The 13,687-nt window shown below is 35.7% G+C and overlaps 1 protein-coding gene across 1 annotated transcript; it reads right to left on the bottom strand.

The window, feature by feature from the left end:
* Positions 1-4,647: 4,647 nt before the first annotated feature.
* Positions 4,648-6,775, bottom strand: LOC131045041 (pentatricopeptide repeat-containing protein At2g13600-like). The gene is made up of 6 exons (XM_057978551.2): positions 6,689-6,775; positions 6,404-6,543; positions 5,911-6,082; positions 5,156-5,209; positions 4,857-5,046; positions 4,648-4,736 (listed from the first exon to the last, which is right to left on the bottom strand). The coding sequence occupies exons 1-6, from the start codon at positions 6,773-6,775 to the stop codon at positions 4,648-4,650; spliced, it is 732 nt and encodes a 243-aa protein (XP_057834534.2).
* Between the last annotated feature and the right edge of the window lie 6,912 nt (positions 6,776-13,687).

Raw genomic sequence — 13,687 nt, 5'->3', positions numbered from 1 at the left:
ATATCCATTTAGGACCTACACAAGAAACCTTCAAGACAACACAACATGTTGCTTGAAAACATATATTCTATCACACCTTGGAGTCATCTTTGAGTGCCCCTGCACCAGATCTAGTACCTTTTCCTAAAGGATGAAAACCTGTTGGTTGTAAATGGGTGTTCAAGAAGAAACTTGGTCCAAATGGTAGTGTTGAAAAGAACAAGGTACAGTTGGTTGCGAAGGTATATTCTTAGGTAGAGGGAATTGATTATGGGGAGATATTCTCTCTTGTAGCTAAGATGACATACATTTGGCTTTTGTTATCACTCACGACAGTTCATGATTTAGAATTTGAGCATATGGACATGAGGACATCATTCCTTCATGGTGACATGGAGGAGGAGATTTACATGTCACAGCTAGAGCACTTTGTGGAGAAAGGTAAAGAGAATCTGGTATGCAAGATGAAGAAATCTCTTTATGGTCATAAGAAATCTCCTAGAATGTGGTACCATAAATTTGACACCTATGTGCTATCACTGGAATTTCTAAGATCTAAATTTGACTGTTGTATTTATTACAAAGTTGAAAATGGTCATATTATCATTATTGTATTGTATGTGGATGATATGTTGTTCATTGGGAATGGGAAGAGAATGACTTTAGATTTGAAGTCTCAATTGTCAGGACGGTTTGAGATGAAAGATCTAGGTGCAACAAGGTACATTTTGGGAATGAAGATCAAAAGGGATAGAGCTCACATAAAACTTTGGGTTAGCTAGAGAAAGTATGTGAACTCTGTGTTGGAAAGATTCAATATGACAGATTGCAAACAATTAGTTGTTCCTATTCTACCAGGGATGGAACTTTATGTGGAAGACTATCCAAAGTCTCCTAGACTGAGATGGAGGACATGACCATAGTTCCTTATACAAGTGTTGTTGGTATCCTAATGTATGTTATGGTTTGTATGAGGCTAGACATTGCACAAGCAGTGGGAGTCCTTAGTCGGTTTATGGCTAATCCTAGATGGGTGCATTGGGATGCAGTGAAGAGAGTGTTCAAATATTTGTGGGGTAAGTTTCTGAGTATTCCCTATGTTTCCATGGTAATCTTACTGTACCTCGACATTCTTTTATTATTCGTAGGTATGTAGACTCTGATTGGGCAAGTGACATTGACAATAGAAGATCCACTAGTGGATATGTGTTCATGATGTTTGGTGGTGAAGTGAGTTGGATGAGTAAGTGACAAGTTGTAGTTGATTTATCCACAACTGAAGCAGAGTACATGACAACTACTCATGCTTGCAAAGAAGCCATTTGACTTAAGAGATTGTGCTTAAATATTAGTTTTGATGCAGGACAGATTACTATCTATTGTAACAACTAGAGTGCTATTTTTTTAGCAAAGAATCCTACTTTTCATGCCAGAACAAAGCATATTGATGTGTAGTTTCATTTTTTTCGTGATATGGTGGAAGATGGAAAGGTGATGTTGGAAAAAAATGATACTTTGTCGAATGTTGTAGACGCACTGACAAAGCTAGTGAGCATAGAGAAGTTTAGATGGTTTGTCGGTTTTATGGGCCTTGGTGCCTTGAGCAGATGACAAAGTGTTTTGACTCTTGACAGGGCTTCGATAAGTGGTAGAATGTTGGGATTTAGGTGTCTCAACCTTAGAGTCCAAACATGCTAATTTAATTATTTGTTTTATTTTGCACCCACTTTTGAAGTCTTGAAGTTTTGGGAACTAGTGTCATATGTTGCTATGTTGAGATTATGACAAATTTCTATTATGACTATGACGGTTTTTAGTTCTATGAAAGATTCATGGAAAGTAATATTTTGGCAATCTACATTTATGGCTTGAGTTCAATTTTTGACAAGTGGTGTGAGGTAAGGAAGACACCTATTTGGTCATGGTAACATCTATGTTGTAATTACATTACATTTGACAAGATGACCGTTATGGAAGAGATAGGTGTTGTTGCTTCGGAAGTTGCTATGTGCAACGTGTCATTGGATTAGCAAGGTGTTGCTTGTGACACAACTTACCTCTTGGGATTTGAAGATGGTTTTGGAAACCATGGGCACATACCTCTTTGTGATGAGCTCTATTTATATGTTGATGCCTTAGTTATTTTTTATGAGACAAGTTGATTATTTCTAAGGCGTTGTTATGCTGCCGAAATTATTCTTGAATTCTCTATTGTAGCTATTCCCGGAGAGCATTGGCTCTGTACATTATTGTAACTATTGTTGTTGTTGATAATACAATTGTCTGGCTTTTGGAGTGTGGGTTTTTTCCCAAAAGGGTTTTCCCAAATATGTCTGGTGTTGTGGTTTTATTTGTTAAATTTGATTTTACATGTGTTTATCTAATTTGCAATTGTAGACGTATAAAAATGACCATATTCCTAAATGAATATTTTAGGTTCATTTCTCTATTTAATTAAATCCAATTTAATTAAATTATCCACATTCTTCTATTTTATTAAGTAAATTACTCAATTTATTTAAATAAAATTCACTATACCCATTTAATGAATAAATCATTTTATTCAATTAAATCCCCCTAGCCACTTTTAAGTAAATACAAATTTAATTAAATAGTTATCCTAAATTGAATAAATCTAATTTATTTAATTTCCCCAAATTACAACCAAATTGAATTAAATTACTTTATTTCAATTAAATCCTATTATCCCTCCATCCACTTGCAAAATCCCAAACCCCTTTCTAATCCCTTCTAGAATCTTCTAATCGCTTCTAATTAACCTAACCCCTTCTCTAAACTTTGTCACATCCCTAAGCAAAGGGAGGTCACTTCTCAAACCCTCAGTCTTTGAAAACCATTAAAGGCTTTCAACCTTCAACCACCAAATCCCTCAAAGTCTTTGATAACCTTTGAAGGTTTTCAAACTTCAATCACTTAATCCACAAAGTCTCCAATAACCATTAATGGTTAACTCAAACCCTCCTACATGATTAAAACATTTGTTTTGACTCAACCTCTACCCAACCCAAGGGTCTCATCAGGCCTTTAATGCTTTGACCATGATTATCTCTTAATCATTTGCACAAAGGCTTATCCTTGGATTAACTCCTAATCCAGTGGGTAAACCTAACTTAGACTTGACCCTTAGCCTTTAGATAACCATGAGGTCTTCTCAGGCCTTTAATGCCTCCAACCTCTTCTCTCAACCCAATCCTATGTTGACATTTGTCATCATTTCATTGGTGCAAATCGTGCACATGGATCCCCAACTTTCAAACCTGGCCCTTGATTAAACCTTTCAATCCTGACCATCCATTGCCCTGTTTGTGCTATAAATAGAGCTCTCATTCCTCCATTTTTAACAATCATCTTTCAAATTTGAAGCATTATACTTATGCTCAAATTCTTTCAAGCTTTCATATCATCTTTATGCTCATCATTTAGCCTCTATTTAAATCAGGAAGTAGACTAAATATGCATGTTTAGATTACTTTCTTTATCATTTTAGTTCAATCATAAACTAAATATAGTATGCTAGGATAGTATTCATACTAATCTTGTCATCTTATCATTTAGTTTATTGCATTTCTAAGATCATACATAGCTTAGCATCCATTTCATACTAAAATCAATCAAAAACATCTCTCGTTCTCATATTTGCCATCCCTAAACCATTTTGCTCAGTGATCTGAGAGCAAAAACATTGGTTTGAGGGACATTATGAGATAGAGAACCATGGGACCCTCCTTGGGAAGCTGAGTAACACATCATTACTCCATAGCTTGCATCAAGAAGTCCTATGTGTGTGTGTGGAGTAGTATTCTAACATATTTTCACATATTGAATTCTATCAGCCCACTTTTCTACCATACAGTAATAATTTAAAAGTTTGTAAGTAATTTCTACATCACCTCTCTTTTTAGATTTAGCATTTGGAAGCGTTATTCCGCACTTTGGCTTTCTTTCATCATTGCATGACTTGTACATGATATCAAATCTCCAGTTCTATAAACTTAATCTTAAATTTGAGGGTTATTTTAGTAGGATATTTTTGAGAAAAGAGGACCTCACCATTGAGGCCAAGATGCCCTAAAATCCCTATTTTCATATAGGACATCTATATTTTAGGATGTAATTTTTTTTAACCAATTTTAAAAGATTTTCTTCCTTTTTTATTCATCTAATTCCTATACTACTATATAAATTTATATAAGACATATTAAAATTACATAACCTGTGGTACTAGTAACATCCATATATAAGAATGTATTAGCTAGTATTAGAACCACATTAGCTTAATAATAGGTGGATGAAATTTTTAGAGATTAAAATATTTTTTTATTAAAAAATCAATCATAAGGGTTTTAGCCCTTGTGGAGTATTACAAATTAGGTGGCTTATGTCCAATGGATGGTTTTGTCATTTCATGCCTCCTCTTATCCCATTATTTATAGCTGATGTGAGAAATTTTAAACAAGTCCTTATGCCCAATGGATGGTTTTGTCATTTCATGCCTCCTCTTATCCCATTATTTATAGCTGATGTGATGGTTTTGTCATTTCATGCCTCCTCTTATCCCATTATTTATAGCTGATGTGAGAAATTTTAAACAAGTCCTTATGCTCGAAATATGTCTCTTGTCCTCCATCATTTTTCTTAATTTTTTCTTTAACTTTTCTCATCAGGCTTTAGCCCTGTCAATTGCATTTGTTTGAAGAGCTCCCTAGTGTCCTCCGCCAATCCATTGTGCCTATATCCTGCAAGTATCGTGGTTCAGGAAATCAAATCGAGTTCAGACATTTTATCGAACAAATGGCAGACAATCTTTATACAACCACATTTTGCATGCGTGTCCAGAACATTATGATGTAACCTACTTCTTATTACTTCACCGTGAATTGCCACGCCCTCTGCCACGAAAGACAATAAGGAACATGCAGGTACAACAACCCAAAATGTAAATCGATGGGGTTTCAAGCCTGCCACCAGCATTTGGCCAAAAACCACTAATGCTTTTTCAGAAAACCCAAGAAACAAATTGTTACCATTAGGGTCAATAAAAGAACTCTGAAACATTCAGGCAAAAAAGTTTGATGAAAATAAAAAATTCCGTCTTATGAAGAATAAAAATCTATCGCAAAAAAAAACTTCACAGTAATGAATTTGGAAAGCTTACCTGGTAAAAGAAAAATGACAGGAGATTGAAGTCGCCTGAAGTGTTTGAAAAAGACTGTAGATTTTAAGTAGTGAATGCCATGTAAAAAACAAAATCAATGCAAGGATCATGAAAATAAATCGTCGCTTGGATAGTGGATCATGCTTTCACATAGGAGATTAAATCCTCCTAAAAATGATTAAAATATGAAAATAATGAAAAAGAAAGAAAAATCTCTTCCTTTTCACACAAACCACTCAACTTTAAGGTTGTTTCATGGTATTGGCCTGCTTCTGATTGCAGAATGTTTTTGAAGCAAATTGTAGTTTTCTACAGATAATTTGTGGCTAGGGAAATACATTCTTTTCCATGATTAATATGTGTGGGCTGCTATTCCTTCCATCTTGTGTTAGTACTATTATTGCAATTATCTCATTTCAATCATATCTCAAAATTAATGAATGATATTTTGAATTCCTTTTTTACAATCATATCTCAAAATTGATGAATGGTATTTTGAATTTTTTTTTTTGGCATTATATGGACACTCTGTATGTCAAGGTATTTTCTAAAGTATTTCGTTAATTCAAAGATTTTGAGAGCATGTCTTACAATCATTGCCTTCCATGAGATGGCATCTCTTTGAGGCATTCTGTCAAACAGTTTGCATGCCTTTTCTATGCTTCCACATTTTGCATACATGTCTACCAGAGCATTTCCAACTATAATATCTAAATAAAATCCCCCAACCATTATGCTTAGATGGATATCGAAACCCTGTTCCACAGCTCCCATTTTGGCTTGGCATAAGCAGAAAGGATGCTGGCAAAGGTTGCGGAATTTGGCTTTACACCTGGCAATTGCAATTGCTTGAAAGTTTCAACAAATCCATTCTGTACGTATCCTGCAATCGTTGCAGTCCATGAAACCACGTTTCTTTCAGGCATTCTGTCAAACAATTCAAATGCCTTGTCTGTGCTTCCACATTTTGCATACATGTTAACCAGGGCAGTGGCAACTACAACATCTGACAAAATTCCTCTATCTTTTATGCTTTGATGGATGTCCATACCATGTTCCAAAGCTCCCATTTTGGCACAGGCAAGGAGGATGCCGGAAAAGGTTGTAGAATTCGTCTTTACACCTTCCAATCGCATTTGCTTGAAAGTTTCTAATGCCTTTTCAACATCCAGTTTGAGTATATCCTGCAATCATGGCATTCCACGAGATCACACTTCTTTGAAGCATTTTGTCAAACTCTTCACATACTTTGTCAATGCTTCCATATTTGGTGTACCAGGCAAGTTGCAACTACATCTGACTATGGATATCCGCACACTGTTCCAAAGCTCCCAGTTTGGCACAGGCAGAGAGGATGCTGACAAAGGGTGTGGAATTTGGCTATACACCTGCCAATGGCATTTGCCTGAAAGTTTCTACAACTTTTTCATCAAATCCATTTTGAGCATATCCCGCAATCCTGACATTCCATTAAATCGCATTTGTTTGAGGCATTTTGTCAAACAGTTCACGTGTCGAAGGGTACATGTATACCAGGGCAGCTGCAACTACAACATCTGATAAAATTCTTCTATCCTTTACGCTTTGATAGATATCCATGCCCTGTTCGAAACCTCCCATTTCGCAGAGTTAGTAGAAGTTGGCTTTATACCTCCCAATTGCATTTGCTTGAAAGTCTCTGAAGCTTTTTCAGCAAATTCTTTATGTGCATATCCTGCAATCATTGCAATCCATGAGAACACATCTCTTTGAGGCATTCTGTCAAACAGTTGAAGGGCCACAAAAGGATTTAAATTTGCTATTGGAAACAACGGTCATTATCCTGCAAATCATTGAACGGCGAAATAGAGTATTTTAATTCTTATCTTGTTGGACACAAAAACTAATTTTGTTTATGTTATAAATCTGTACTATGCCTGTAATAGCTAAATGTGTGACTTCCATGCTAACTTAAGCACTTATAATGGTGAAATAATGGTGAAATAGAGAAAAGTAGAGAAACAAATAACTCAAACTTAGCACAAGTGACCTCTGGCTATCGGTTTTTTGTGTGTAAAGAGAAAAACAAGAAATTGTTCAATATTTAACGTCTTTATATTTCAACAGTTAAATGATGACAAGTTCATCCGTTCCAATCTATGGTGGAGTGATTTTACTGCAACGGTAAAAGGTGAGTTTCTCCAAGTATAAATGTATTTAAGAAATCTTAATGTAACAAGAAACTTGCATCTGTCTCCCATGGCCCAATAAATAAGTGCAGATTAGAATATTTCAAATAGAGTGATTCTTGGGTATGAAATTAAAAGATTATATGTATATGTATGTGTATGTGTATGTGTATGTGTATCATAAGACACTCATCATATATGTAAAGGTTCAATAGTTTCACGTCTGTGTATCTCGAAAAGCGGTTTAATCATTGTCTAGACCTTATTTTGTGATTTCATATGTCCAAGGTGAAGATTGGAGTTCAACGTTGGTCATAGGTTGAATTCAATTTCAAGCTATGCTAAACTAAATCAATTACTTATACTCTCAAATTTAGAGCATTGCTTCCACTACTAGAAAAGTCGAATTGCAACTTCCCTAATAAACATGTATGCAAAATGTGGAAGCATAGACAAGGCACGTGAATTTTTTTAAGAATGCTACCTCCCTACATGCATTAGGTGTTTTTCAAGAAAACAACAAAACAATGGATTAACTAAGCCACACAAAAATCCTCAAGACACCATTGGTCAAGATTTTTTCCCTCTATTTTTAAATTGAAAAATGAAAAACTCCCACATGGAAAAGCACAAATCAATTAAAAATTAGAAAATAAAATCAAGAAATCTGAAACATTATAAAACATTAATAATTTTTTTGTCAACACAATTTCCTACATAAGATTAATAGAAAATAGTTGAGTGTAAACATTAGTCTCCCCCCTTAAAGGCAAGGACTAATAATTGTGCCACTACTGAAGTGGAATATAGAACATGGTTCCTTGAAAAAGGACGAAGTTTATGTCGAGAGGGATACTATATGAAAATAGAGTACATGATTTCTTATATAGCACAAAGTGTGTTTCTTCAAAGAAAGAGTAAATTTATGTCAAGAAGAATACCTTATGAAAAGAGAGCACATGATTTCTTATATAGCATAGAACAATTACAAATATGTATTTTATTGCTTTGTAAATTGTAGCTATACTTTTTTGAGTTGGTATTCTATTTTTCTTGTAGATGGAATAGTGTGGGTGTGTGTGTGTGTGTTTAGTGAGACTAGGAACATATAGCACAACATTCTACCTAGGAAAACTTGTGATAGTAAGTGTAAGTGACTCTTCCCAAAATATTAACCAAGTGATCTTTGTAGAGGAGGGGATTTGTCACCTCCAAGATGACAAATCTTAAAGGACAAATCGACCCGCTGCTATCTCACTCTAACTGGCACTAAGGATGAGCCAAGGGATAAAAATGAAAAGCTAAACGAATAGACTGCAAACGAGACTCTCAGACGACTCTGTTGAGTCTCTATCCTCAGGATGAGTGCGCGGAGCTGGGACATCAGTGTGGTGCGTTGTCATCCTGTATGGACGAGGTACAGAGTTCGTACAGAAAGTTCCAAGTGTGATTATAATGCAATAAAAACATGAAAAACAATGAAGCTAAGCTAGTAAATGCGATAAATGTACATAAAAGAAGGTAAACCGAAATTATATAAATGGAATGAAAGTCACAAAGGAAAGGAAGATGATAATCTCACAACTGGTCCATGATATGAAGCCTCCAGCCAAATAAATCGTTTCTAATGCAACCTGCACACAAACCAGAAAGGAAAAATGTTTGGGGCTACTTGGGGACTTGCCTCGATCAAATCCTTGTTTTGGTGTTTCCACCTCCACAGACAACCAAATAGATTGATAGAATAAAAGATAAATGCAAGATAAGATAAATGATAAATGATAGAAGAGGGATGTGGTAAACCCCATGATGCCCAAAGATAGGATAAATAGATAGATATTAGCAAAGAGGCTTGAGAAAGCCAAGAGAGTTGCGAAAGAATATTGTGAAAGCTTGAGAGTGTTGTAGAAAAATAGAGACTGTTGTAGCAAGCGAGAGAGAGCCAGAGAAAGTTGTGAGAGCCAAGAGAGAGACCAAGAGAGTGTAAGAGAGTCTAAGAGAGATTGAATAACCAAGAGAGCTTGAATGGAGAGAAAAGATAGATTTAAAAGAGAGAAGAGGAGGGAAAAGAGCACTGGCGAGCCATTTGAAAGATTCGGAGTTGTTTCCACCAACATGCACAAGTGACAAGTGGAAAGGCATGCTCAGAATTGACATTCGAACGTTAAGATGTCGTGGGACGAATGTGCGTTGCGAAGACATCCATGCAGTGCACTAGTGTCCAGACAAATCACATTCAGAAACAACAAGTGACAAGAGAAACACATAGCTAACAAGAAGCAGAAGTAGAAGGATAGCTGCTAAAAGGTGTCTTAAGCATCCTGAGAGGTAAAAGGCTAATGCAAGGGCTAAAGTGAGCCTACTCAGGTGCTAGGGGAATGGACACCAAAGTGGTTACAAAAGATGTAGGCCAAATTACAAAGGAGTATGCTTTAGTGGGCTTATGGATGAACATGAATATGCATGCTAAAGGAAATCTATTGAACAAGAAATAACATCATGATACCAAAAGGATATTGTAGAGGAAGTAGATAAATCTCCAAGTCGAGGAAGCATGACCCCAAGCTGAAGACTTGCAAAACAGGTGCATTAGATAAAAAAACCTACATGAGAGAACAGGGTTAGAGAATAAGGGAATCCCAAGACAATAGGGTTAGAACATGAAAGCATAGAACAAAGAAACTACAATCTTGAGTCAACAAAGTAAAAAAGACCTCGATGTAAAAGGTTGTCTCAATACCATGCGTCATCCCCAAATAGCAAGAAACAACAGATAGAGGAATTGTAAAATGAAGAGAATAAAGCAAGGATTGATCACTTCAAGGAAGAATGCACCCAGAAGTCAGAGAAGCAATCAATATTGAAGAGATAGTATATGACCTAGACACTAGCTTTGATGCATCACTAGTCGTCATGATGATGGTAAAAAAGATAGATCTAGCAAGTTGTGTTATGCTAGATGATTAAAGATAAGTAGCACCAACCTCGCTTTGAAGGAAGGCCACTACCAAAAGATAAGATAAATAAGATATGCGTGATACGGAGGAAAATTTTTGTTGATCAGACGAGATTGCCCCCAACTAGATGAAGTTGAGATTTGGAATAGATTTACTCAATATATTTCAAACATGCTAGCTGCAGACTAACATGTTGGATGATAAGATAGAGGATACAAATAAAATATAGATAAGATAACGTAACAGAAATGAATCTCGCTTTGGAGGAAAGCCCCTTGTTACAAAAGGATACAAGATAAGCAGTCGTTGTTGGTATGAGATACGCCAGTATGGATAGCAATGTACATTATTCTAGATAGCCATACGATAGGGCGATGAGATAGATTTTTCGGCATGGGTAGCGATACACTAGATAGCCATGCAATTGGGCGATCAAAGATAGATTTGGTAAGCAGTAGATTGGCCCCTACCAAGGCAAACAAAAGAGATGGATCAAATGGTTTGGCCCCCATCTAGGCAAACATGAAAAAGTGATAAAAGGATAGTCACCATAGCAGGCGAGAGATAAGAATGCAAAGTAGGTTGAAATATGATATAGAGCGAGATAGAGATACACCTCAATGTCACTTTCTATGCAAAGAAGAACAAGAAGGCATATCAATACATGAAAGATCGATGACACTTGATTGATGAAGTTGTTGAATCATGTCATTCACAACCTTACATTCACTAGTGGAATGGCCAAGCACTTGATGGTATGCACAAAAAGAATGATTCTTAGGAAACTTATTATGTGTAGGAGGAGGAAGACAAATCAAGCAGGCTTTAAGAAGTCGCAACAAAATAAGATCTTGATTAGATAAAGGACGAGGAGCACGAAGCAACCCTTTCTCTTGGGGAGAAGAGTTTGACTGCTCACAAGAAGACATAGGAACATTAGAGAATGAAGGGGACAGAGATAAAGGAGAAGCTTTGTAACCTAAACCCACTGTACAAGAGTGTGACTTTGATTCCAAAGGGACCTTAACTCCTTAACACTTTGAATAAATAAATTATACTCTTTAAAAAGTATACCCATGTCCTTCTACTAAAAGCATGAATCCAAGGTCTACCCAAGAGAAGATTTATTGATAATCCATAAATCAATAAATAAAAGAAATAAATAAATTATACTCTTTAAAAAGTATACTCATGTCCTTCTGCTAAAATCATGAATCCAAAGCATACCCATGTCCTTCTACTAAATTCAATTATCAATAAATCAAAGCAATAAATAAATTATACTCTTTAAAAAGTATACCCATGTCCTTCTACTAAAATATCAACGAGTGAAACATTATATGTGGATTTTCCAAGGGAAGGAACATCCACAGGACCAAACACATCAGAATAAATAAGATCCAAAACACCACTTGAGATTTATGAGAACTTGAGTAAAACTGAACACAGTTTTGTTTTCCATAAATGCAATGCTCACAAAAATCAAAGTCAAGATTACAATCATCCAAACCTTCAATAAGGTTTTTATTTTTCAAGGTCCTCATACCCTTTTCTCCAATGTTGCCAAGTCTCTGGTGCCATAACATAGTCTTCTCTATAGGTAACTTTTCTTTAGAAGAAAGAGCACCCTTAGGTACCCAAAATCCATGTCCATCCGTTGAAGGTGAAACTCTCAAATCTTTCGCCAAAGTATCCACAAAATTTACTTTTTATAGAAGTGCTATTACACTCAATAGTGTATGCCTCTAGCTTATATAAAGTGTCAAACCTGACACCTCTAGAAATCACCAAATCACCCTTAACCATCTTACATCCTACATCATAGAAGACTACCTGCACACCTGCATCTATCAGTTTTCTCATAGATAATAAATTTCATTTTAAACCAAGGATATGCAACACACTACTAATCCTTTTTATTCTACCATTAGGAAACATGATCCTAACTTTACCTTGACCAACAATGTCCAAAGGTGAATCACCACCCAAGTACATGTTGCCTTTGTTAATTTCTTCATATTCAAAAAACCAATCTTTCTTGAAAGTCATATGAAAAGATGCACCTGATTCAATTAACCATGCATCATTACCTACATGAGTAGCCAAAGATGCAATGAATGCATCACCATCTTTCTTCTTGGACTCAGAATCAGAATCTACCTTCTTCTTTTTCTTCTTATTTTCTTCTTTGTAGTCCTTACGTATGTGACCTAGTTTACCACAATTCCAGCATATTACTTTGGACTTTCTAGGAGATTTGGATCTCCCTTTGGATTTGGACTTATCGCGCTTCTCATTCTTCTTTCCTTTTTCCTTAGGTCTTCCACGAATAGTTAGGGCTTGATTCAAACTTATGGATACCTTCCTTCGTATTTCTTCACCAAGTAGGGCACACACCACATCTTTAGACTTCAAAACAACAGAAGCACTATTGTTAGCCATAATAAGAGAATCCCATGAATCAGACAAAGAACAAAGCAAGATCTGGAATTTCTCCTCTTCATCCATCTTAACACCAATAGATTCCAATTGAGCCACCAACATATTAAATTCTTCTAGGTGATCTACAATTTGTCCACCCTCTTCCATCTTCAAGGAATATAATTTCTTCCTCAAGAAAATATGATTTAATAAAGATTTGGTTTGATACATCTCACCAAGCTTAGTCAATAACTTTTTTGCAGTGTTCTCTTCATGGACATTGATTAGAATAGAGTCTCCCATGCACAATCTGATTAGACCCTTAGCTTCTTGGTCCATAACATCATACTAAGTAGTCACAGTAGAATCTTTAGGTCTTGAGACATTTCCATCAACAACATCTCATAGATCTAGATCTATTAGCAGATCTTCCATCTTCAGCTTCCACATCTCAAAATTACTACCATTAAATTTCCCCACCTCTATTCCCCCTGATGAACTTGCCATCTGAAAATTCTTACAACAAGATCAAAAAATGTCTTTTGCACAAGCTCCCACTCAAATATTGATTAGTTCAAAAAACCTAATAACCCACAACTAAAACTAAAGGTGATCAGGTTCTGATTCCACTTGTAAAGAAGTTAAGTAGGGGAACAACTTCCTACACTAATCTTGAGAGGATGATAATGCAAAAAAAATTACAAATTGTTACAACAATTAAAGAAAATTAACAGAAATAGACACAATAACATGCATGTCATAACTCAATGATTTACGTGGGAAAAACCCTTTCGGGAGAAAAACCCCACTCCAAAAGTAGCTCAATATATTATTCAACAATCAATAACGAATTACAATATACTTGTAGAGAAAGCTCTTTGCATGAGTACCACTAATTAGAGTTTTAGAGGTAATACAATCGCCATAAGACTCTTACACACAACCTCTATCTCACGCACCTCATATATAGGAGATACAATACAAGA

This window comes from Cryptomeria japonica, chromosome 7 (assembly GCF_030272615.1).
Source record: "Cryptomeria japonica chromosome 7, Sugi_1.0, whole genome shotgun sequence".
NCBI lineage: Eukaryota > Viridiplantae > Streptophyta > Pinopsida > Cupressales > Cupressaceae > Cryptomeria > Cryptomeria japonica.
Note: the sequence above shows the minus strand (reverse complement) of the source record. Positions and strands in the feature narration are given on the sequence as shown.

Excerpts from the sequence above, each read along its gene's own strand:
- LOC131045041 (XM_057978551.2), bottom strand. The coding sequence starts at position 6,775 with ATGGGAGGTTTCGAACAGGGCATGGATATCTATCAAAGCGTAAAGGAT. Across the intron at positions 5,210-5,910 it reads AATGGGAGCTGTGGAACAGG|TCTTTTTCAAACACTTCAGG; the intron begins GTTTCGATATCC and ends TAAAATCTACAG. Across the intron at positions 5,047-5,155 it reads TGTCATTTTTCTTTTACCAG|AGTTCTTTTATTGACCCTAA; the intron begins GTAAGCTTTCCA and ends TGAATGTTTCAG.